Below are 26,437 nucleotides of genomic sequence, written 5' to 3' on the forward strand. Positions count from 1 at the left end.
CTATAGCTTTAAGCATAGAAGAGAAGCCGCATTGTGTAACGCACACTGCAGACTTGTTTAATTCAGAAGCGATCCATATAACCTTTGTGCGTAAAAGAGCTATATATAGATGCTCACTGCAGGCAAGCTAAATGGTGCTGTGGGTCTTGAAGGCTCAAACCATGCTTAATAAACAAAACAAATCTCATATTCTTTTTCTTTCAAATTTTGTCATTCAGTGGCTGACATCTTATTTAATATTCGAGGCAACTGTCTGGATAAAATCAAAATTCAGATTATAACTAACTGAACAGAAAGAGGGCAGGGGGAAGAACTACAAAAAGAGCTGTCTCATTTTAGTTTGCTTGGCAACCAGTCTCTCCATTATTGCTTGTTTTTGCAATCAAACACCTGATGGATGGGAATTCCAGACTCATCACACCTGGATTTAACTATCATAAAGTGATTTTTTTTTAAACCCACTCCTTACCCTTGGCTTTTTAATCTCTTTCTTCTCCTCCTCAAAAATGGAAAATGCTGCAGCAATTCCTGCTTTAATAAATCATAGGAAATGGAAGGTGAAGCATAAAAGGAAAATGTTTGGTTTAAGTTTATTTTGTGGTAAACCTATCATTCTACTCTGTTTGGCATTCAAGCATGAATGCATTCTAATAATTGTTGGGCACTGTTCCCTTCACATCATGTTTGACCGTGTGTAGCAAATTTCATATTGGTGTACTCCCACAAGACAGTAGGGTGATGTGAAGTGTCCCCCACGTTTCTGTCTATGGATAGGTTGATAGGGGCATGCTTGCCCAACACTTCAGTCAAGTCCATCATCTCCATGATGCATCTATTTTGAAGTCACAAAAAGCATCACCTCAAGTACTAAGACTGCCACACTGCAGCAAAATTGTGCCTTGCATCATCACACTTCCTCTTTCAGCATTACATGAAGCATCCTTTTTAAAGGCAAAGACACACAAGTGCATAGTGATTAGAGAGGGAGTGTGGGAGTTGGGATTCCTGGGTTCTATTCCCATCTCTGCCACTGAATGTGTGCTGGGGTGAGTTGTTAGTGCATAGCTATAATTCCTCACAGAGGAAATGGGAGTGGTTTCGGAGGGGGGAGAGCATTGATGCTTAATACACTATAAAGTGCTTTGAGATCTTTAGCTAAAAGATGCTGTGGACATGCTAATATTATCTCAGAGCAGAAATTGGAGTACAGCATACTGAAAATGTGTTGGTCCCTTATCAACTTTTGCTGTATTTTTTTTTACAGTTATTCCCTTTCCAGCCTCCCTCTCAAACTGTGAATGTGGTTATTAATGAGGGAAGATTTGTATTCATTTTTCTCATCTTTTGCTTTGGTCCCTCTAGGAAATCCTTTAGACTGAGATTGGAACACTTACAGCTTCTGCCCGATGGAAAAATGTCTAAGAGCTGACACTGTGTCTTCCAAATGAGAACATCTGAAAGCTCTTATGCATATTTCCTACCTTTCTGTTCCTCAGCACTATAAATAATTCAGTTCAGTTAGCTTAACGACTACTGGCAACTTATTTATTAAGAATGACTGAAATAATCGTGTAGCTCAGTAGAACAGAATACATATAGGACTTAAATATGAAGAGCAGCTAAAACATTTTGATTATTATTTGAGGTAAATAATAAAACCTTACTACCAATATTCATTGCAAGTCTGCAATAGACTCTGGGAGTTAGCATGTGATCACTTGGAGTTAGTCAAGGTCTTATCCCAGTGCAATAGCATATTCGATAAGTTTATACTTCCTCTACTGCCTTGTGTGTCATCAGTATTGCAATCAATAGACTACCCTAAATGACAATCATTTGAGAAGTACGACTGAGAAAATGCAACTTTAGTTCACCCCATTGTGCAATGTTAAGATTATTTGGATGGATTTATATGCTTAGTTGTAACATTTTGTGTAGACTGTAGAATTTTCAGTTCCACTCCTAACACTGCTATCTTCTATGTAATGCTTAGGAAAGTCAGTACAGTACAGAGAGGCAGTATTTTCTGGTGATTTAGAGCAGGACACTGAGTCGCCGTTCTTTAAGTTTTATTCCTGGCTTTGTATGAAATCAATATATGACCTTTGATGAACATCAGTTAACCTCTGTATCTCAGCCCTACTGATCTGTAAAATGGGGATAATTATTACTTACCTTACAAGGGTGTTATGTGGCTAAAATAATATTTGTAAAGGGCTTTTAGATCTTTCAATATACATAATTAGAAAGATCTGTTATTACTACAAAGCTGTAGTATGCCTTTGCTGATGATGATTCAAACTTTACATTAGTTCTATGTTGCCTTTGATAGGCCGTTAATTAAAAAGAGAATGATTTCAAATAATCTATCAAACAGAATTTGACAAACTGGATCAGACTGCTGGTCATCTGATCTACTATCCTATATCTGGCAGTAGTCAATATGCAGTACTTAAGGGAAGGAACCCCATCCCGTAATTAACCCAGACATTTGAACAGTGAAATATATTTTATGGGGGTAAGGAAGGAGAAAATATTGCTTTCTAGTCATATGTAGTAAGTTTATACCATATAGCTGAGATGTCTTTCAATTGGAGTTGGCTTTTTAACTTCCGTAGCTCCTTGGAAAATCCCAGTCTACAGCTTTGTTAGATTTTTTCCTCCTACTTTGCAACACTGAAAATATTATAACGCACATAGAATTACTTGGAACAGTTCTGCAACCCTTGCTAATGTATAACCCCACTGAAGTCAATGGACTACTCGCTTGAATGGATGCTGCAGACTGGGGCTCTTAACCCTCTTTTAAATCCTTCTACAATTATTTGTCTCAATGACCTCCTAGAGCAGTGAATATCATGGTATGAACTCCACACCCCCGTAAGAAAGCATTTAATTTTATTTGTTTGAAGTCAAGGTAGTTACATGACATAGTACAATGCAGTTTTCTCTGTGCCTTTAGTAATCAGTCAACTTGTGCTTGCTGATTAACCTTTAAATGTAATAAAGACACTCAAATGAATGCTCCTTCTTGTTTAACTTTATTTGGCTATCCCAAGTTTGTATAGTGGATCTCCCCAGATAGAAATGTTAAGAAAAAATAGAACATGTGTAAGCTTCACCGGAACAGAACAGAAAGATGGTTTTCTCATCAGATTTAGAAGACATTTCAGGGTTCAGGGTTCTGTATGGACAAAATCAATCATTTCTAAAGAAAACCGTATACAGTGTAAATAAAATTTGGAGCTAGGGTTGGCTTCTATTCAGATTTAAAATTAAATTAGTTTTTTTTCAATAAGGCAACAGAGATTGAAGGATGGATTCCTTTATTTGCTAATGGAGCTATTATAAAGATATTGAATCATGCTGGCTTTCATATTGACTGAGAACCAAGCAGAGGGAAATCAATAAGATACTCTTTAACTTCCTGGAGAGCTTTTAAATAGTGCCCGGTCAAGTAGGGGAACTAGCTATGAGAAGATTGTTGTTGTTGTTGGCATTAGTTTTCCATAGGGAAAGATATCACTTGGGCAAGAGTGCATGACTATACATCGTTTTCATTATTCCTTTGGAATGGTGTGGTGCTAATTAGGTAGTGATAATTTTATATCTGCAAAGTTGGTAAGAAGGTTTGTTACAGGACACAAAAATCATTCACACATTTAAAACATTGTGCAGAGAAGGTGCTAGATTCCAAGAGGATAGGTGCCTTATGGAAAAATAAAAATAGTAGTTTGTCAGACCTTTTGCCTTGTGGAATCAAAAATAGGGGTGGTTTGGATCCAGGTCCTCTATTAACTGAACTTTTAACATTTGAAGTTATTGGTGATTCAGGTATATGATTCCAGTTTTGACTCTCTCTCTCTCTATTAATTACAGGGTAACTGAGCTTTTAATTACTTAGCAATTACCCATTCAGGAGTAGTGGATTTACAGAGTAAGCATCACATAACTGCCAATCAAACAAGTGGGTATTTCCACATTGTACTTTGAGAACTGTTAGGTGCACTTAATTAATAGGTTGAATGAGTAATTACTGTGTCATAATATGGTATTTGCCCAATAAACCTATATAATTAGAATATGTTATAGTTTTCTAATTTGTAATAATACTGAAAACTTATTTTACAAAGAGCTAATTATTTAATGCCCCACAAATCATCTTTCCTCTCCCCTCCTCCACTGTCCAATGAGACAGGGAAGTATGGGCCCAGTTTTAGAAATGGGGAGACTGAGCTACAGTGAATTTGACGTCCTCTGTAGCCTTGTAGAAATCTGTCAGACTATTGGAACTCAAGAGTGTCTAGGTTCCATTCCTCTGATCAGACAACTAGACTTCACCTTTCTCTGTATTGCAGAATTACCTTTGTTTTAATACGAGAATTTAAATTTGGATCCAAACAGCTCCAAACTTTGGTAAGTTTGGATTCAAATCTAAACTTTGCAGATAAGGCTTATTTATATAATGAAGGAAACTGTCATATAATTGGAGTTCATACTGGGAATTTAACTTATCGCAGTGGCTCACTCTCAGCTCCTCAAAGGTGCATTTTGAGTTTTGAGGATTGTGTGGACCTATTATGTAGCAGTTTATAAGCATGTATTAATGTAAATGGTATCCTGTTTGGGAATCAGTAGAGATAAGTAATTTCATATCTCTAAAATTATCCTACTCCCAGAATGATTTACGAGGATAAAGTAGAAAGAGGTTTCAGAGAAAACATACAGAAAACATTCTGTTGCATAAAACAGCCCTGGAGAAGCTGTTTTATGTAACTTGTTTTCTTTGTTTTCATCCCTTTAGCATGAATCATTCATTAATGTCTATAAAGGACTACAAATTGTTAAATTGAGATAAATGGTTTGTGATCACTAAAACAGCTTATTTTCATAATACACAAGAGTGTTTAGCAACCTTCCTCAATGTACTCCATGTTTCCACAACTTTACTAGGGACCAGAGAAGTTGTTTTTCTGCTTAAATCTGTTTGGATCTGTCTCTCTGTACAGCCATCTGCTCTCGTCCTTCCCCATGGGAAGGAGGGACTTCTGTGCAAAGGTACAACTTGTCTCCATTTGGATAGTGGTCTCTGATACTTTTTACTCTAATCTTAGCCTACCTACTTTGGTGTCCCGTATATGTCAAAAGATGTTACTTATGGCATAAGAACAAATGTGAGTAAAGCTCGTGATCCAATAACAGGAAAAAGGATGGGTTTCAGAGACTCTCAGGAGAATGTCTACAGTTTCAGGGAAGAAGGGAATTTAGGTAGTGTTGAACACAAATTGAGACTGCTTATGTACAGACACCATGATAATTTACCTTGAAACCACACACAGGGCATGGGGGATAGGACCCAAAGCTATCAACTGTGCACACAGGTCTTTGCCACTTGACCTAAAGGTGAGTCTCTCTTAGCCGTGCTTAGTAATGGGTCCGTGGAATACACATACGAGCCAGTATGTTGCTGTTGTCTCTCTTGCTTAACTGAAAGGTTTGTGACTGTGATGGCTCTGAGAACTTACTGGGACTTTTGGAGTTGATACTTAGCTGTCATAATTTTTATTTAGTCTGAGCTTCCATAATGAGAAGTATCAGATGTTCTTCCTTGAATTTACTGGGGCTTATCCCTGACAGCAGCTTGCATTATTTCAACATCACTGAGGCCTCGTCCAAGAACTTCACTTTGGCAACTGTCTGAACACCCTGTGATAAGTACTCTAACTCAATCTGACAGAAAAATGAAAGTAACAGTAACAGTCCTCTGGGTCTTCGAGGGAGCTCATATTTGCCTGCACTATTTCTGGTAAATGATTTTTTTGGATGGTTAGAGATCATTAATGATTTATTTTCTTTCCTGAATTTACCATACAAAGAACTTAAACATACTTGAAGAGTAGATTTTCATACTGAGACATACAGATGATTAGGCTCTATTCCGGGGTAGGCAACCTATGGCACGCGTTCCAAAGGCGGCACGCGAGCTGATTTTCAGTGGCACTCACACTGCCCGGGTCCTGGCCACTGGTCCAGGGAGCTCTGCATTTTAATTTAATTTTAAATGAAGCTTCTTAAACCTTATTTACTTTACATACAACAATAGTTTAGTTATATATTATAGATTTATAGAAAGAGATTTTCTAAAAACGTTAAAATGTATTACTGGCATGTGAAACCTTAAACTAGAGTGAATAAATGAAGACTCGGCACACCACTTCTGAAAGGTTGCCGACCCCTGCTCTGTTCCTTTACACTGCTCCACCAGTCTCTGCTGTTAATAAACATCTCAAAACCAGTGAACTTGCCTAGGATCACATGGAAAGAAATTTCTTTTGGGCCACTGAAGCATGGCTAATGATGTGGCTTAGCCTTTTGCCCCTTTATAAAGCTGTTCAGAAAAAAATATATAATCTGGCTCTTGGAATGTGTTTCTTATTTGGAACTTCATACATTTGGAGCAATTCTTCCCTAACCAGCCCAACTATGATAAATCATGGTAGCAGGATTGTTTTTCACAGTATCTCAAAATCAACATTCTTTATGTAGCTTCTGTGCTGTGGTTTCTTTGTATTTTTGTTTTAAATCTATATAATTTTGCTTAATTATTACCAAATCACATGATTTAATTCCCTCTGTAATGCTTTTCTCCTTGTTCAAGTCTGTAATCCACCTAGCAGCATTTCTGTAGTATTTTTCTGGGCTGTAAACTTTGGTTTGATCTGAAATCTATGCCCACCATTGTCCACTTAGTTCTTTTTGATTCAGGTTATGTAAATCTTTTAGTTATGTTTTCTATTTCTCTTGTATTGTTACTTTGGCGTTCTATATTCTATATATGTTATGTATGCAAAATTTTCAGTCAATGTGGAGTGCAAAAAAATTATATAAACAGCTACATTATCAATAGAGCTTTCTGGAAATGCAGTTCCGTCAAAATCTAAATATTTTCTTTGTTGATTTCACTGAAATTTCATTTGGGGTGGAAAAAAAAGGGGGGAAAGTACAGACAATATTCAACCTAAAGCAAATACTCACCAGCAACCACACATCACTGAACAAAACCACTAACCCAGGAACCTATCCTTGTAACAAACCCCGATGCCAACTCTGTCCACATATCTATTCAAGTGACATCATCATAGGACCTAATCACATCAGCCATACCATCAGGGGCTCGTTCACCTGCACATCTACCAATGTGATATATGCCATCATGTGCCAGCAATGCCCCTCTGCCATGTACATTGGCCAAACCGGACAGTCTCTACGCAAAAGAATTAATGGACACAAATCTGACATCAGGAATCAAAATACTCAAAAACCAGTGGGAGAACACTTTAACCTGTCTGGTCATTCAGTGACAGACCTGCGGGTGGCTATATTACAACAGAAAAACTTCAAAAACAGACTCCAAAGAGAGACTGCTGAGCTAGAATTGATATGCAAACTAGACACAATCAACTCCGGTTTGAATAAGGACTGGGAATGGCTGAGCCATTACAAACATTGACTCTATCTCCCCTTGTAAGTACTCTCACACTTATTATCAAACTGTCTGTACTGGGCTAGCTTGATTATCACTTCAAAAGTTTTTTTTCTCTTAATTAATTGGCCTCTCAGAGTTGGTAAGACAACTCCCACCTGTTTATGCTCTCTGTATGTGTGTATATATATTTCCTCAATATATGTTCCATTCTATATGCATCCGAAGAAGTGGGCTGTAGTCCACGAAAGCTTATGCTCTAATAAATTTGTTAGTCTCTAAGGTGCCACAAGTACTCCTGTTCTTCTTTTTACAGACAATATTGAAATGTCCCATTTTGATATTTTTGGGACAAAATGTTTTGAGTTTCCCCTTCAAAACAACTTTTCTTTTAAATGTTGCATTATATAAAAGAAAACAGTCGATCAAAATGAAATGTTTAGATCGATCCAAAATTAAATCTTTTTTGGAATTTTCTTTCATGGAGAATTCTGAAATTTTTGGGTCTGTTCTGAATCAGAAATCTTCTGTGAAATGGAATTTCTGATCTCCACAAAACTCTGATTATCCATAGTAAGAAAAGAATACAGGTGTATTTGTATCCTATTTCTGCATGTCACCTACAAGACTGTGGATTAGTGTTAAATGTGTCAAAGGGAAATATTGCACACTTCAGTGAGATTAAAATTGCATCAGAATTTTGGGGTAATTATTAATTTAACTAAATTTTTTTTAAAGATTCTAATATGTATATTTCCTCTCTGGACAGCCTTTCAAAATTTGATAGGAAGAGCAAAAATAAAATTTGGGGAGTTCAGTTAGTTACCTGAAAAATTAATTCATTTGGTCTCTCAAATATAAAGACCAGAGGAATAGGAAAGACTGCACATAAATATGGAATACAGTGTTATTGGTAGTAACACTTATTTTACAGTAGCATGCCCAGTTGGGATTGGGACTCCACTGTTCTGGATGTTCTTCCAACACAGAAGAGAGACCATCTCTGCCCTCAATACCTTGGCTTAGCCTAAAGACACAAACAGACAAAGAGCTGGGGACGTGTATATAAGATAGAAGCAAACAAATATGGTGAAGAATGGGCTTCGTTACATGTACGGTAGAATTTTATTAATAATTGGGGTTCAACTTAGGGAGGAAGGGAGTAGGAAATGGAAGAGCCACAGCTTGCCTTCTGTTCAGCCAGGATCTGGGCTGGGTTTTATAGGCATTGTAGCAGAGATGAGTCTTAGGGTACGTCTATACTTACCTCCAGGTCCGGCAGTAAGCAATCGATCTTCTGGGATCGATTTATCGCGTCTTGTCTAGACACGATAAATCGATCCTGGATCGATCCCGGAAGTGCTCGCCGTCGACGCCGGTACTCCTGCTCCGCGAGAGGAGTACGCGGAGTCGACGGGGGAGCCTGCCTGCTGCGTGTGGACCCGCGGTAAGTTCGAACTAAGATACTTCGACTTCAGCTACGTTATTCACGTAGCTGAAGTTGCGTATCTTAGTTCAAAGTGGGGGGTTAGTGTGGACCAGCCCTTAGGGAGGATAAAGCAGTGGCCATTTGGATTTTATCAGGTAGTTTTTCTCATGTATAAGGGTGGCATGGGACACAGTATGAAGATGTATAAGGGGGAGGTAGACTGGAAATACTGGTAGAGTAGCAGTGGGGTCAACGTCACTATCAGCATATAGCTTTTCCTCATTCATACAACCATATTTCCTGCAGCAATCCAGTTTGTCACGAGAGAGCATAATCTAGTGGTTAAAACACAGGACTGAGTGATGAGAAATTGTGTTCTATTTCTGGCTTTGCCACATTCTTCTTTCTATGTGACTTGGCCAAGATCACACAAAGCTTACATTTGCAAAATGTCCACAATTTTTAGGTGCCCAATTTGGCACGTCAGATGCTAAATACCCACAACTGTTACTGCAGTAATGTTAGGCTTCATCCTCTCTCTATAACACTTATCTACTTCACAAGGTGTTGTGAGGCTTAATGAGAGTCTGTAAAGCACTTTGCGATCGTTAGCAGGAGGGTGTTAATGTAGAAGGGGAAAGTATTATTTCATATTGTTACCTTGGGTATCACTAGAAATGTGAATAGAACTTGTCACATATTTATATTAATTCTGCTACATTAAACTCTTTCACAACTCTGAGACGCCATGGCCCAGTCCCAGTTAAGTTTAGGAGCTGAGTCACATGTCGATAGACCAGTCATCATATCTGCATAAAATGAAGGTACATAGACTTGAACATTTTTTGTCTCAATTGAAGTTCTTTGTAGTTCTTCATCTAGTGAGCAATGAGCACACGCACACAGCACCAAACTTTATCAAAATTTGTCTACTCTTTCGGCCAGATTCTGGTCTCAGTAGCTCCCACTGACTTCAGGCATAGTTGTGTGTTTGTACCTATAGACAGAGTTTGGTTTTCTGTCTGGGTGTGGGCAGCTTTAGTATTTATTAGATGTTGTTTAGGTGTATGTGAATTGACCTGGGATTTGCTGCAAGTCTTAATTTGATAAAAACAGTTTGGCAAAGGCAATTTGAGCTTGAAATACTAGGAGCAGCTGGTTTGCAGATACAAAGATGTTAGACATAGCTGTAGCTAGATGTGAGAGACCTCACCAGAGGCAATGCACCATTTACTATAAAGTGTTTTATTCCTTTGAAGTTGAACAAAACAAAACGAAAGGGTTCCTCCCCCCAAATTAAAAGCTAACACAGGAGGTGACATGAAATTTAATCGTAACTACGTAAGCAAAATGTGGTCCTTCAAGGCATGTAAGCATCAGTTATAGGTAGCACTTTAACACAGCAATCCTTCCATTCTTCTCTGAATTTTTCATTACCTTTGTACACTATTTGTCATATAATTAAAACATGGGAGGTACAAACAGTGAATACGGTCACCACTGGGGGAATTCCACTAAGAGTAAGGTCTGTTCACCAGGCAGCAAATGCAACAGACCAGGCAAAGGTCTTTATTACAATTTACAATATAGTAACTAAATAAAACCACAATTATAGCACTTTGCATGTTTTACAACAGAAATTATTCTCTCCTCTAAAACAAGCTATCAAGCTATATAAACATAATGGTCACAGTGCCCTGTATTTTCTTCCATTTTATCCTAGTTTGATTTTATAAAATCTTAAACAAAATATATTTTCTAATATAACTTTTTTCTTTTATAAATAAATATTTTTATATGTGTCATAGACTATTGGTATATATGAAGATTACATTGAACTGCACATCATAGAAACTGGTCATCTGTATTAAAAATTATTTCCTAGGTACAATTTTATTACCAGATAGTTTGCAAAATCCTTACTTAAAATCAAAGCTGCTGTAATAGTATTCTAGATTGTGATATACAATCTGTTCATGTCATCAAATACTTGTATATAAGATCATTCCAATGGTATCTGAATTAATAAACTAGATGACCATATTTTACAGTACTGTATTTACTGCATAGTTAAAGTGGCTTTGGGAATTGTGTGTTAAGTTGAAATTGTACTTTGGGAAGTTAAAGTCATAGCTATTACAGCAGCTAAACCTTATATACCTCAGTTTCCCCAGCAGCTTTAAGCACAGTCAACTTGCTTCAATTGAAGACAAGTGCAGAAGGTGCCTATAATATATTTATGGGTTTGAAAGCAAATCTCCAGATGACAAGTTCGTTGGTGTTTGCTTTTGTGTAATAGTAAGTCTATTGTTTTCTGGATTCTGGCATCAGGAAAGCTTCTTACACAAGCAAACCCAAGGAATAGAAAAATGCCAGTGGAGCCTTTGTGCCTGCCATCTTTTCTTTGCTCCTTATTTTCTCTTTCTCTGTACTGCCTTAGTCAGGATTCCATTTATCATGGACTGATTGTCTGATTGGATCTGACCAATGAGTTCCTAGTGAATTGGTTCAAAAACTTTAGTCCTCTTGCCCAGTGAGGATGAGTTCTGCTGCTTCAGCATATGGAAGCATTCCAGATACAGGGCCCAAAGCTCCATTCCAAGTGAGATGCACCCAGTGCAGGAATGGAGGAAAAGGGACTCCAGGGCTGTTCTACCATATCCTTGAGCTGTGCATGGCCCACTAGGGATTAAGAGCATCTTGACAATAGCCAGATCTCACTGATAATCCAACCCTGCTCCCTCCTCTGGCATGCCTCGTTTCACCAGCTCTTTCTTGATTGGGGAGCAACTTGTTTGCAACTCCATTATCAGAATGATGTAGGCAAATTGAAGAGAATTCAAAAAAGAGCAACAATAGTAACTAAGGGAATAGAGGCCTGTTCTTGTACCTGTTTAATTAAATGGAAAAACTCCCATTGCTTTAAATGGATAAAGTATTGGATACAAAGTAATTAAGCATTGAAAGGGTATAATCACTAAAGAGTGAGAGGGAGTATTTGGAGAAGTTGGGCAAATGAAAGTTTTAGTCAGAACTTCAAGTGAAATTTCTTAACAGTGATTCTGTTAGGCAGTGGAATAGTCTCTCAAAATAACTGTTGGAAACTCCATTACTTGGGTTATTTAAAACTAGGTTGGATAAAGCATTAGGAATTATACTGTAGAAAATAATTCTGTATTGCATAGTGCCAAGGGCAGTGCCATCAAGTGAAGGGTTCTGAAGGTCTGCAGGACTTTCCATCTCTAATTTTGATTATCCTTCTGGTGATAAGATGATTCTTACAGATTGGAGCACGCTGACTGAGAGATCTCATGTGAGCCTAATGCAGCAGGAGCGTCACACCATCACTTTGATTTACATGATATTCCTTCAGCACCAGTAATTCAGCCTGCCTTCTGTTCCTCTCCATCTACATGCATCTCTGAAGGGTTTAGAGATTTTTCCATGTTCCTTTTTCCAGTCAGTAAGCTGCAGTTTTTTTCCATTCAGCAAATATTGGCTCCTGTTATATTCTATGTTGCAGGACAGTGTGTCATTCTTAAATCTGCTTCTGGCAGAGCTACTATAGTTGAGACTGTTGAGTACCCCAACCTGTCAGCCTAAAGCTGGGTACTTCCTGGACACTACAGTGCAAATAAGTGATGGTCACATAAACACCACCCTATACTGGAAACCTACCGACTGCTATACTTCCCTACATGCCTCCAGCTTCCATCCAGGACACATCACACGATCCATTGTCTACAGCCAAGTCCTAAGAGACAACTGCATTTGCTCTAATCTCTCAGACAGAGACAAACACCTACAAGATCTCTATCAAGCATTCTTAAAACTACAGCACCCACCCGGGGAAGTGATTACACAGATTGACAGAGCAAGACAGGTATCCAGAAGTCACCTACTACAGGACAGGCCCAACAAGGAAAATAACAGAACACCACTGGCCATCACGTACAGCCCCCAGCTAAAACCTCTCCAGCGCATCATCAACAAGCTACAACCTAGCCTGGAAAACGATCCCCCATTTGCACAGGCCTTGGGAGGCAGGCCAATCCTCGCTTACAGACCTCCCCCAACCTTAAGCAAATACTCACCAGCAACTACACATCACACCACAGAAACACTAACCCAGGAACCAATCCCTGAAACAAACCCCGTTGCTTTCTCTGTCCCCATATCTACTCTAGCGACACCATCATAGGACCCAGCCACACCATCAGGGGCTCATTCTCCTGCACATCTACTAATGTGATATATGCCATCATGTGCCAGCAATGCCACTCTGCCATGTACATTGGCCAAACCGGACAGTCTCTACGTAAAAGGATAAATGGACACAAATCAGACATCAGGAATGGTAACATACAAAAGCCAGTAGGAGAACACTTCAATCTCCCTGGACATTCTATAACAGATTAAAAAGTAGCCATACCTCAACAACAAAACTTCAAAAACAGACTTCAAAGAGAAACTTCAGAGTTACTTAACACCATCAATTTGGGCTTGAATAGGGACTTGGAGTGGCTGGCTCACTATGAAAGCAATTTTCTCTCTCTTGGTATTGACATCTCATCAATTATTGGGAGTGGACCACACCCACCCCAACTGAATTGGCCTTCAACATTGGTTCTCCACTTGTAAGGTAATTCCCTTCTCTTCATGTGCCAATATATATTTATGCCTGTATCTGTAATTTTCACTCCATGCATCTGAAGAAGTGGGTTTTTACCCATGAAAGCTTATGCCCAAATAAATCTGTTAGTCTTTAAGGTGCCACTGGACTCCTGGTTGTTTTTGCCAGGGATGTTGAAGCCTTGTATTATTTACCACCACCACCTCCAAAATTCCTCGAATCCAAAAGCAGCTTGCAAAGCTTGCTTCCTGTGAAAGCAATTCTGTTCTGATTTGCTACATTTAACTGACTCATTAGAATGTTTTCCTAGATCACAGCCCTTGTGAATGCTTTGTAAAGTAAGGGATGCAAAAGGTATCAGTATTACAAAACAAACAGGTTTCCTACGGAGAGCCTGCTACACACTGGTGCATCTTACTGCAGTTACTTAATACATTATTATCTAATGAGACATTTGGTGGTGTACCTCTTCACTTTTTGAGGTTCCCATTGCTTCTTACAGCATTAAAATCCTCCCAAAGTACAGACAGCCTTTTTTCTACTGCATTTGCATTTGACAATTCAGCTTCTTAAATGTTCTACCTAGAGTTTAAGTAACGAGACCAGACCATACAGAAGAGGAAAACGAGTTATAACAGGATTTCATGCATTTTCAGACCTGAAAGAACTCTTCATAAACTACAATCTGTTTCCCTTAATATTGCTAGAATGTGATAGTGTTATCTGAAAGGTTAGGCTATACTGTTAACAGATACTACTGTGACATGTCTGCCCGTGTGTTATGGGTATTATAAACTAATCAGAAGTGGTGCAGTGTTTTGTGACGGTTGTATATTTTATCACTCTTTCCTACAACTGCCATTGCAAGGACAGATTCATCTTGAATTTGATTAGATAACTGTCTGTGAAGCCCACAGATAGCAGCTTCCTCATCCAGCGCTTTTTCAGCTCTCCCAAACAGATTTATCAAACATTTTGCTATTTCAACACTGTCAATTCGAATGACTTTGCACAGAGCTTTGGTTATGCAATCTTGTAAAAGATGCAATTTTTTTGCTTCTGCCTCACTGCGGTAGCTCAGCATTTCCCTGCATCAGAAAAATATACTCCATTTCTTCAGGATCCCCTGGCTTAAACTAAGCATCAGAGCTTTCACCTGCTGTGAAAAGCCACAAGCTGGCACAGGTCAGATCAGATCAGTGTTCTAACAAGAGGAAGCTACTGCTTTGTGAGTAAAGAGAGGAGAATCTACAGTGACATGGAGGCTGGGAATTACATTCTATTGCCATGCTTGCGGTACACCAATAATCCTTTCAGGTTCTACCGGCAGCTTATCAGGATGCTCCTTCCTCTTCCCTTCTCTGAATGCTGTCTGAACCATTGAACCTTGGAGAGAAACAGAAAATCCTTGGCTGGTGCAGTGCGCCTCTAGGTGGCCTTTAAAACACATATTGAAAAGTTGACTGCTGCAGCAGAGGGATGTGTAAATAGCAGGGAGTGTTCCCATCCAAAGAATTCCCTCTGTTCTGTCATTGTCATTCGTGACAGAGGAGCCTACAATGACAACGGCTTACATACTTTTCCAAAGAGCTCCCCCAATAAATCATTATAGTCCTCACAGGAGTCTTGTCCTTAGTCTTAGATTCCCATACTTAACTGCATGCAATACTTTACATTGCTTGGCTGGTGGTTTTATGGGTTCATTCTGTACCATAGTGGACAGAGAGACATTTTCAGATAAGTCATGGGAGAACTAAAGCAAAGATGATATTTTCTAATATTTCTGTTAGCTCTACAGTGTGTGGTGTGACTCACTGATCATTGTGTCAAGTATCAGAGGGGTAGCCGTGTTAGTCTGAATCTGTAAAAAGCAACAGAGGGTCCTGATGAAGTGGACATTCACCCACGAAAGCTTATGCTCCAATACTTCTGTTAGTCTTAAAGGTGCCACAGGACCCTCTGAACATTGTGATCTCTGAAGGCCACAAGAGTACCTTCTCCCATTTTTTACCTTATTTGCATCAATAATGCCAAAGTCAGTTACACTGGATGATGATAGTACAAGGACCCTCCTGAGACTGGTGTCACTTAATCTACATATTTTGACTGGTGGCGAGGAAGGAGGAGGAGAGGACCCCCTTTGCTTGTAATGTTGTTGTTCTTTCCTAGCCTTTTAATCAGCAACGCCATACCTGATGCTGTAGAAGCAACTTCCAGCTGAACTCAGCATTGTTGAGCTTAAAGTAAGAACGTGATCTTTTCTTACTCTCACATTTTTTTCTTTGAGAAGCTTGAGCTTCCAAAAAACCCTATTTACTTCAAATATGATGGAAGGATGCAATTGGTTATGCCCATATGTTGGCTGTGCACATCAAAGAGACAAAATGTGCCTTGTGTGGCTTGCCACTTAAGTGTTTCTGGCATGATGTTCGAGAGCAGGGAAGATGGAACAAAAAAGAAAATATGAAAGGTCCATAAATCTTGGCTAGAAAATCTCTTCCATTAGAATAACAATACTTTGCCCTTCAATAGTGTCTTTATCTAGAAATCTCAAATTGCTTTACCAACATTTAATTAATCCTCCCACAATGCCCAAGGGATATATTAAGTATTATCACCCTCCTTTATGGATGAGGAAATTGAAGGACTGAGAGGTGATGTGACTTGTTCAAGGTCACATGGTGAGTTATTATCATGGCTAGGAATGAATAAACACAGGAATCCTAATGCCCAGCCTTTGCTACACTGCTGGATCATATTCTCCCTCTTTCAATTTATTTGCCATAATTTGGTGATTGATAAAATTTGGCAAAATGTTTTATTTTCAACCAGCCAGTGGATAATCCCGAGATGGAGGGAATCCTTTGGCACAGATGTGCGGTGCAAAGCAGCTGCACTGCACCCAAAAATCTAATGCAGGGGCTCGCAAACTGGGGGTTGGGACCCCTCAGGGGGTCGTGAGCTGTCAGCCTCTACCCCAAACCCCGCTTTGCCGCCAGCATTTATAATGGTGTTAAATATATAAACAAGTGTTTTTAATTTATAAAGGGGGGTTGCACTCAGAGGCTTGCTATGTGAAAGGGGTGTCCAGTACAAAAGTTTGAGAACTACTGATCTAATGCATCATTTCTATTCCTGTTCTATGTACAGGGTGAGGTGAGGATAGACTAGGAGTATCGAGTGTGACGGAATGTTACAATTCAAGTACTAGTCTTTGTGGATGACCATTTTCGTGAGCTAAGTGGTACTGTAAGCTCTCTAGTGAACATTCATTCTTTGTGATAAAAGCAAAGGTACTGAACTTGATTCTGATCTCAGTTACACTGGGATAAATCCAGAGTAACACCACTGAAATAAATGGTGTTATTCTGGACTTACTGCAGTGTAACTGAGTTCAAAATCTATTCCAAACAGGCATCCCCACCTCCTGTTTAGTCTGTTATTCTTGACATTCTAGGGGAGAAGCAATCCACCTAAGGTCCATTGCCAGAAGCAGCAGAAATGAAATTTCTGTTGTACTAATCAAGGACACACACACCTCCAACTGGTCACTTCACTGCTTGCCGTGCAGAGTCCTAGAAAAGCTCCATAAGAAGCTTTGTGATGTACAAATGTCAAAGTCAATTAATTCTGTGGCAGTCTGCTGTTACTGTTAGAACAGAGAATAACCAGCCGTACAAAAGAAAGCTGTTTTTCTCCATCTTGTCCATCAGAATTGATAAACAAGTCAGTCTACATGTGATGCCTTTTATACAGTAGAGTGTTAAATCTGCCTTTCCCATTTTTAGGTGAGGATTTTATATTCGATTTAGAACACAGATAAATAACTGAGGGGAAATGTTTGGAAATTCATCACTCCAGTGCTATCGGCAAGAAGCAGAGGTGTGTGGTAAGCAAGTATCATTATAGTATGTGGGCTGAGTTAAGCCTACTTCAGACTGTTTCTCTCAAACTTAATTGATGGAGGCTGCCCACATTCAAGCTTGCTTATTACCTTAGCAGAGTTATCCCAAGATTGTTGAAATGCAACTGTGGGTGTTGTACAGACACCCACGCTGCCAAAGAATCAGGAAGGATGTACTTAAAAACCTCTAATTTGTCTAATAATGCATTTAGTAGCTTTTATGTAGGTTTGGCATTGTAATGGAAATGTATGCCTTGTTTAGATAAAGAGCTCCAGTTCAAGACTGCAGGCATCACATTTGTATTGTGCGAGGACGTGTAGCTAGCTACTGGCAAGCCGGCTGGGAAAGGCTCTGACCAGCCACTTACCTCTATACATTCTAATACACCTCACTTCTTATAACATGCCATTACAGGGTAAAATAATAAAACCAATTATTTATGTGTGAATGCTAATGACAGGGTGTTTATTTTCACCTTACATGGGGTCCCCGTTGAAACAAGATTCCTACTATATTTTTGCCCTAGCTTTTTATGTCCTTGAGAATCTTAATTGTACCTGCCATCATCTTAGCAGGACTCTCCATTTGATGTCCATCAGTGCTACTCCTTAACTGTCCAGAGGGATTGTTTGAGAGTGATGAGAAGCACACTTCTTTCGCTAGAAGTGTGCTTTCTCCATAGCTCTCCCACATTGGTACTGCAAGGAGGAAGAGATTAGGGTTGGGAAACAAACTCATATTCCATGCATAGTATCATAGACTCTATTCGTTCCTCTGTAAAGTGAGCTCTGTCTGAGAGAGTTGTGTTTAGAAACACATGTACAGCATAAGCTTTCTTGCTTTTGCTGAGGTTTGTGTAGGTTCTGACTAGGCAAAATTATGTTCATACATTTCTGCTTCAAACTGTCTTCAGATAGAGAGTCTAACATTGTTGCTGGCTCTGATTACATAATTGTTTGTAATTCTTTTAGCTCAGGAGTCGTCATATTCTTGTTTTTCTTGTAACATGAAAACTGCATAAAATATGACTGGTAACCTCCAGTGCTTTTCGGATGTGTAGGAGTTAATAATAGAAATGACAAAAAAATGCCTTATGCTCTAAAGACAAACAAGGCTAAGTGGAGAATCAACTTCTACATACACTAGAAATAAAGGAAGTTACAGAGCTTTTCCTTCTTGCTGATTACTGTACATTTCCAAAAGGTATTGCTGTATGTAAATGGGGTCTGAGTTCTTGTCTTGTGCTGGGAAGATCCAGCCCTAAGATAGTTAATGTTCTCATGTAGTCATGCTTCATTAGCGTGCATATTGCTGAGGTTTGGAGTAGCTGTATAGGTAGAATGCTCAACTGCTAATTCAAGGAATGACTCTTACTGATGTTGTAACATCAGAATAGCTGTGGCTTTCTGAGTCACTTGGAGACTGAAGGTGCCTCATGACAATGTATCTTTTGGGAAAAGCTGGTATTTATTTCTTATCCTGTTTAAGTAACTTTATGTAAACATTAAATACTATTTATTAAAATAGATGGAAGATTTAGCTTTGTGAAAATCTCATATCTTATAAATCTACCGTTTGTAATGGTGTTCATTGTCAAATATGGTATCGGAAAGCATTGTGATAAAGTGGATTTTCAAAGAGACTGAGCAAAATGGGTTTGACTGAAGTCTTTTGTGGAATTCAATCCACATTAACTAAGCTACCATTGGGTCAGTGTAGAACAGCATTGGTTTTCTTTGGTTGGCAGCAGTCCAAATGTAATTACTTCAGAGTACTGCCTTATGCATCTCAGAGCTCAAGAGACATGTCTATCAAAATCCATATTTGGTGCATAGGATAGAAATGAGGTATGGCCAGCTCATCCCGGAGTCCATCTAGTCCAATATCTTGTCTTCGACAGTGGTCAGTATCAGATGCTTCAGATAAAGGTGTAAGAAACTCTGCAGTAGACGATGATGGGATAGTTTGCCATAGGAGAAGTTTCTCTCGCTCCCTTATCAGTTAGAGGTTAGCTTTCTAATTCTCTATGGTTTTATTTAGGTAGTTTCAAGCAATGTGCAGTTATGATTTTGAAAATACATTTGCAAATCTGAATTTTATTTTAGTTGAAACTAGGAGATCATGCTCAAAATTAGAACCATGAGGAACGCCTCATACTTGGATTTCTCAGGTCTGGGTGGGTGACGTTTGTGGATTGACATTGCCCATCTGTCTAATTACTAGTCAGATAATTCCCTCAGTCCTTTGACTGAACATACAGAAAATGTTTTATGATGAAAAGAAAAACATCTTCCTAAACAGAGGTTAAGGCTCTGTCCACATAGGACAAGGACATGGATGAAGAAATTGTACTTAAACATATGATGCCAGCTAAAACTGTTTCTAATATAGTTCAGCCAGTCATTTTGGATGAGACAAACTGTGATAGAATCAGATTCAGTAGCTATATTTTAACCTAGCCTATGTAGCTAGGAATCTAGACTACAACTCATTTTTAAACAAGTGAGGCCTGGTCCCTGCTGGTTACTGAAGATGTGTTAAAAACTGATTTAGCTAGCTGTGCAAATGTTACCCCTATTGTTTAACAGGAGCAACTGGAGGTCTTTGTTTGCAATGTTTCCAAACTCCCTGCCCTTTGAGAATTTGAATCAAGAGCAGAGACTGAGAAACTGGACAGGATGGGTTTGTAAATGCAAATAGAGTAAATGTAGTGGGATTCATAAGCTCTGCATGTGTGCTCAAAGTCCCAGTTTTGAACAGTAAATTAAAGGTGCAAAATGAGGCATAAAGGCTTTTAAGAAGGGCCCTTGGAAGTGAAATTTAAGCCTACCAAAATCCAAAGAAGGGTTCTCAGGCTGCAGAAGTGCAATGCTACCTATCAAAAAGAATCTGCTGCACTCTCACAAATATTGGACAACCTTCAAATGTAGGTGTTACAAATGTAAGTATTGTTCTGCATTATGCTGATTGCCAGTTACCTAGTGAAATCAGTTTGAAAATATCTTTCCTGTGTTTTTTTCTTTTTCAGTAATTGCCCTTCATTTTTGGCTGCTGCTTTAGCCAGAGCAACATCAGATGAAGTCCTTCAGAGTGATCTTTCAGTGCACTACTTACCAAAGCATGTGGATAGTACAGAAGGCATCATACGTAAGTGCCTATATGCATTATACGTACTTTATTTTGATACAATCTTTTATGCAAACTGTGTCCCAGCAAACTTTGCGGACTAAAGCAGTACAATTTCAGAGATAATTCATAGATTTTTAAGGCCAGAAGGCAGAGACGACCCATACCTGCCACTAGTTGTGGGGCAGAGTGAGGGCAGTGGCTTCAGCAGAAGTTACTGAGCATGCTCAATACAAGCCAAGCAGCAATTCTGGGGGCAGAGGGGGCATATGTCCTCGGTCAGAAGGGACCATTGTGATCCCCTGCATAATACAGGACATAGGACTTTCCTGAATTAATTCCTACTTAAAGTCAATAGCTGAGTTCACTAGAGCATATCTCATCTCACCAGAGAAACAACCAGTCTTGATCCACCACAGTCCCTTTCTAAGTTGTTCCAATGGTTAATTACCCTCACTGGAAATAAGGTTAACATTTTTAACAGTCTGAATTTGTCTTGCTTCCAGCCACTGGATCATCTTAGACTTTTGTCTGCTAGATTGAGGAACTCTCTGTTATAAAATGTCAGTTCCCCATGTAGGTACAGTATTTATAGGCTCTGATCAAGCTTCCCCTTAATCTTCTTTTTGATAAGGAAATAAATTGAACTCTTTGAGTCCTTCGCTATAAGGCACGTTTTCCAATCCTTTAATTAGTCTTGTGCAGGGGTTCTCAAATTGGGGGCAGGACCCCTTAGGGGGTCGCGAGGTTATTACATGGGGGGGTCGCAAGCTGTCAGCCTCCCCCCAAACCCTGCTTTGTCTCCAGCATTTATAATGGTGTTAAATATATAAACAAGTGTTTTTAATTTATAAGGGGGGGGGGGGAGTCACACTCAGAGGCTTGCTGTGTGAAAGGGGTCACCAGTACAATAGTATGAGAACCACTGGTCTGGTGGCTCTTCTCTGAATCCGATTTTTCAACATCCTTCTTGAAGTGTGGACACCACAACTAGATACAATATTCCAGGAGCAGTCATACCAGTGCCGAATGCAGAGGTAATATAACCTCTCTGCTCCTACTCAATATTTCCATAGCGGTGGGAGAAAAAATTTAGGGGCATAAAAGGAGAAAATATATGTTTTTAAATGAGATTGTAAGAGATGGAGTCCCGGAGACAGAGGAAAGTTGTCCTTGACACAAGGAGTTTTGTAGAAGAGAAGGTTCTCGCACCACCAGAGGTGAGATGATGGGAAGTGACAAAGGAGACCAATTCTATACAAACAGACATATGGAGGGCAGTAGAGGGGAAGAGATATATTTAGCATCAGGATGTTCCTTTTTCTGTTTTCATGTTACCATAATCACAGTTCTAAAAGCAAAATGTGAGCAAAGGGTATTTAAAAAGTGAATTGCAAAGCTTTAAAATAAACACTTTAAGATTGCAAATGAGTATCAGGATCTAATTACAGACTTTACCATTACAAATACATTTTTAAACAACCTATCTGAAAAATCTACTGCCATCAGAAACAGCTCCTCTCTGTATGCTTCTAGATGGGGGAAAAAGCTGAACTCAGGTGTTTGGCTGCTTTTCAAATACCTTGTTTTATAATACGGCTGAACTGTTAAGTCTTCACATATGCAAACAGACCCTACACATACTTAGACACATAATAGACACTGTATTATCTATATTGTGATATCCCAGAAAATTTCACAGGCCGCTCAGACATTGGAGTGGCTACCACTGTATTTGCTTGAGGTGAAATTAATTTGGATGCAGATATCTCACACAACATCTGTGTCACTACTTAAGTTCTGCAGTGAGAGGCTCTTGTCAGAAGAAGGAATTAGACTGAATGGCCATGCAAGTGAGGGGTGTCTATACTCTCCTGTGTGCTTCAAAAAGGGTCTTCATACCAGCCCCAAGTAGCCCAGGGTTGGATTCAGTGGCCCTGAATTTCTTGCCTGTGCACATATTGGCAGGGTGAAATCCATCTGCCTTAAGCCAGCTTTGTGTGGGAAGGAAGGAATTTCACTCTGAACGATTTCAGCTGGTAATTATTTTTACAAAAGCTTTGCAGTTTCTTGGGTTTCAGTGACTGTCATATAAAAAATGCTTGATGTTAAAAACAAGAGGAATTTTCCTTTTCTCTGTTTGTACTTATTGTAAAGCAAGACTTTCCCATCAGTCTGCTCAAGGCCACAAGTTCTAACTCACTCAGGATTCTGCTGACTACATTCCCTTGGAGAGCCCGCTGGGATGCTGATTAAGATGGGTAACATTCCACAGAATGAGTTGACAGGAGTCCTTTCGGTTTGGAACACATATACTCAGCAACCCTTATTATCCCTCCCTCCTCTTACTTTTGATAAAAAGATATAAATAGCGCTATGGGAAAATAAAAGCTTTAGAATTCTGGCCCTCTGAAGAGGAAGTTTCTGGTCTGATTCTTAGAGGCCTTCACGAACCTGAGGAAAATGTGCACTTTGCTCTGGGTTTGCTGTTTGTGGGTGTTGCTGTGTCTCACCCTAAGCAGGTGAATGGAATAGATTTGTCATTGTTCTGTCTGAGCAGCCCTCATTATTTCCAAATTGAAATCTCTTAGACTCTCATAAATATTTGACAGTCTCCAAGGAAATTTTGACATTTTTCAAACTAAGCCTCCACACAGAATATCTAAGGAAGCTGATGTTTTAAATGAAAACATCTGTAGGTGTCTTTTAAAATGTATTTAAACCTGTAATACAAAGAAGCAATCATACATTGTTATCTGTACCTTGGTGTAGCAGTTAGCCAAATGAAACTGGGGACTCCATGCAGGACCATATCGTAATGGTGTGGTCATATGTAGATAAGTGAGGTTTAAATACACTTTAAATAATGCAAATTAAAGAATAAGAAATGCGAAGAAAGAGAAATAAAAGCTGATGTCCTGGACCACAGCAAAGTGATGAGTTGGATTTATGGGTAATGTAAGATTAAGCAATTACATCTCACATAAAACACTAAAAATCATAGTTTTGCAAACACATGACTAAGTCAAGGAATGAGGGGTTGGTGTCTTGAACATTAGTTGGAGCAATTCACAGAACTGACTAAGGTTTCATTGCAAAGGGTCAGATATTAATTTGTGACTAATATTCTCAGTGAGACTTAGGAAACCTGGAATAATTAGAAGAATGTAGTGATTGACTGCTTTCCTGTGCCTGGTCCTGACTAGTGTTCATGTGGGGAGGCCATTACACTTTGGGAGAAACAGAGGAAGCTATGGAAGATCTATGACAGTTATTTGAGAATGGATTCCTGTTGTAACCTAAAGCTCTGACCTGAGTTTATACCAGACTGATGACTTTAAAGCTGTTCAGATTAGTACAGGACTAAAGAACAAGATGGATTGTAACCTGGTGCTTCTGGTGTCCACCTCTGCATTGGTCTATACTGGAAAGGCTTTTGTTTTAGAGGTCCACCAAGCTTACTGCTCTATATAATTCAAAAAGTAGAAGGACTTAATATTTGCTCAAATTTGTCTCCTAATCTCAGTTTCTCCTCAAGAGACACATTTGGTTTGGCTGGGTGAAGGTGGATGATGGAATCTGTGGAGTCCTCTACTATTCAGGTTTGGTAAAAGGAGTCAGAGGTGTGCATGTGGAAGGCAACCTTTTGAACAGAGGTTTGATGCAGGGAGGATCCTTACCTTAAAACAAAAAAGGTATCAGTGAACCCACTGATATATGAAAGTAAGACTGTGGAATTAGCATATTCAGAGAGACTCTCCAAACTTTTGAGACCATGAGTCTGCAAACCAAAAGGGATTATGAGTTCTAGATGGACTTGGTCATGAACAATTTACTAATCTTTAGTATGTGTTTAGTTTAAATTTTTTTAAAAACAAACCGGGCTTCAGAGATTTCTTTTTTAAGAGGACAACTCAGGAATACATAACATTTGGAAACCTTTTTAGTGGAGGCAGAACTCCTCACTGCGGCAGACGTGGCTGATAAAGATCAAAAGGGGCTTGGAAGACAAGACTGACAGTAGAATAAGGGTATGTATAGCCAGTAGATTTCACAAAACAGATCTCAAAGACCCAGTGCACCATTTTCTCAAGAATTCTTCAACTGGATTACAACAATAGAGGCTTTTACCCAATCAGATAAACTGTAAAATAAAATTTGTAGATTGAGACATCTAATGGATTGATCACCCGGCTACAAACAAGAAACTCCTGAATTCTAATCCCAGCTCTGTGGACATTAAGGCCCAAATTTTCAAACGTGGTCTTCAATTTTGGGTACCTCTTGTTTTGAGTATCCAGCTAGAGACATTTAGAGCCTGATTATTAGTGGTGTTGAGCAACTACATCTAGTGCTGATGTTAATTTAGAGCCTATAAGGATCTGGCTCCAGGTGTCCAGAGATGGGCACCCAAATACCGAGGCACTTAAGATCAGAGCTTACCTCTTAACATTTGGGCCTAACCTCTCTGTATCAGTTTCTTCATCTGTAACAGGAGATTATACTTCTCTCACATCGGTGTTTTGAGGATTAGGTAATGGTGGTTCAACACTTTGAAAATGTTCAATATTATATAAGTACTGTTTGCAGTGTTGTTGTAGCCACGGTGGTCACAGGATATTAGAAATACGAGGTGGGTGAGGTGATACCTTTTATTGGACCAACTTCTGTTGGTGAAAGAGACAAGCTTTTGAGCTTACACAGAGCTCTTCTTCAGGTCAGAAGAGCTCTGTGTAAAGTTAATCTCTCTCACCAACAGATGTAGGAGCAATAAAAGATATTAACTCATCTCCCTTATCTCTCTAATATAAGTGATGGGTATTACTAAAACTGTTGAACAAAGATAGAGACCTAGCTTAAACCGGTTATTAATAGAAGGACCTTTGAGATCTGTGGATGAAAAGTGCTGTGGAAATGTAAATATCACTTCAGAAATCGTACTTTTCTTTCCATACATATTGATGAAGCACTGCCATTCATTATTTGGCTGTCACTAGAAATGATTTGTAAGAAATAAATGGGAATCTCTCCTCCATCTGCTGCAGTGAGTCAGGCCTGCTATCCACAGTGAGAGAGACTGGAGAGTTTAGAAATTGACACAAACTTGCTTTTCCAACCCCCCAGTCTCCTTTGCAAAGATAATCAATCAACCAATGTTAGGGACAAAAATGTCTGACCTGGGTTTCCTCCTAGCAGTGGCGCAATTAAGCTGTACTTCCGACACTGAAGATTCTTGGAGCAGCATTGAGGCAGCAGCAGGAGGGAGATGAAATTCCCCATGATTCAGCCACGATGACAGCTGACTCAGCTCCAGCTCAGCACCGCGACATTAACGATTGAGTAATTTACAGCTGTGAGGGGGTGGATCGGCTGCTATGGGCCTCTTTCCTTTTTTTAATCTCAAGCAGCAATTATTGATGCTGCTACCACTCTGTGCACTCCTCACAGGGGGAGGGTATTTAATATCTCAGCACAGCGAATGTTTTTTCTCCATTCCTCCTTCAGAAGGATTTCTGAATTGTAATGAATAGGTGACATTAAAATCAACAGGTTCTCTCTCTTAAACATGCCCATGGAAAGAGTGGGCGACGAACTCTGGGGATGAAGAGTTGACTGAAGATATGATTTGGACAGTTCAGGCAGTATTTGTGTTCTTGTTTCACATGCTGCCCAGCAGTGACATTGCTGACAGCACTGATAAGACCTGCATATTCCAGGTATCTGTTGCAGAAGACCAGCTGAGTATCTTACTGTGCTATTACTCTGATGACCTAATGGTATCAGTACTTGCCCACTTGCTTCCAAGAACGGATGAACTAAGAAGTTCAGTCTCCTTCCTCAGCCTTGCTATGGCTTATTTA

The 26,437-nt window shown here is 39.3% G+C and overlaps 1 protein-coding gene across 2 annotated transcripts in view; it reads left to right on the forward strand.

The window, feature by feature from the left end:
* The window catches only part of PPM1E (protein phosphatase, Mg2+/Mn2+ dependent 1E), a 110,482-nt gene that overhangs the window by 72,370 nt on the left and 11,675 nt on the right, over positions 1–26,437 (forward strand). The window contains exons 1-2 of one of the 2 annotated variants that reach the window (XM_054008443.1): positions 17,411–17,427; positions 20,479–20,597. Coding sequence is in view for 1 of the 2 variants with exons in the window: in XM_054008442.1 (XP_053864417.1) it covers positions 20,479–20,597 (119 nt within the window). In the remaining variant the exon portion in view is untranslated. Of the gene's footprint in view, positions 1–17,410; positions 17,428–20,478; positions 20,598–26,437 lie in introns of those variants that run through there. The other variant, XM_054008442.1, reaches the window with a different exon arrangement.

This window comes from Malaclemys terrapin, chromosome 18 (genome assembly GCF_027887155.1).
Source record: "Malaclemys terrapin pileata isolate rMalTer1 chromosome 18, rMalTer1.hap1, whole genome shotgun sequence".
NCBI lineage: Eukaryota > Metazoa > Chordata > Testudines > Emydidae > Malaclemys > Malaclemys terrapin.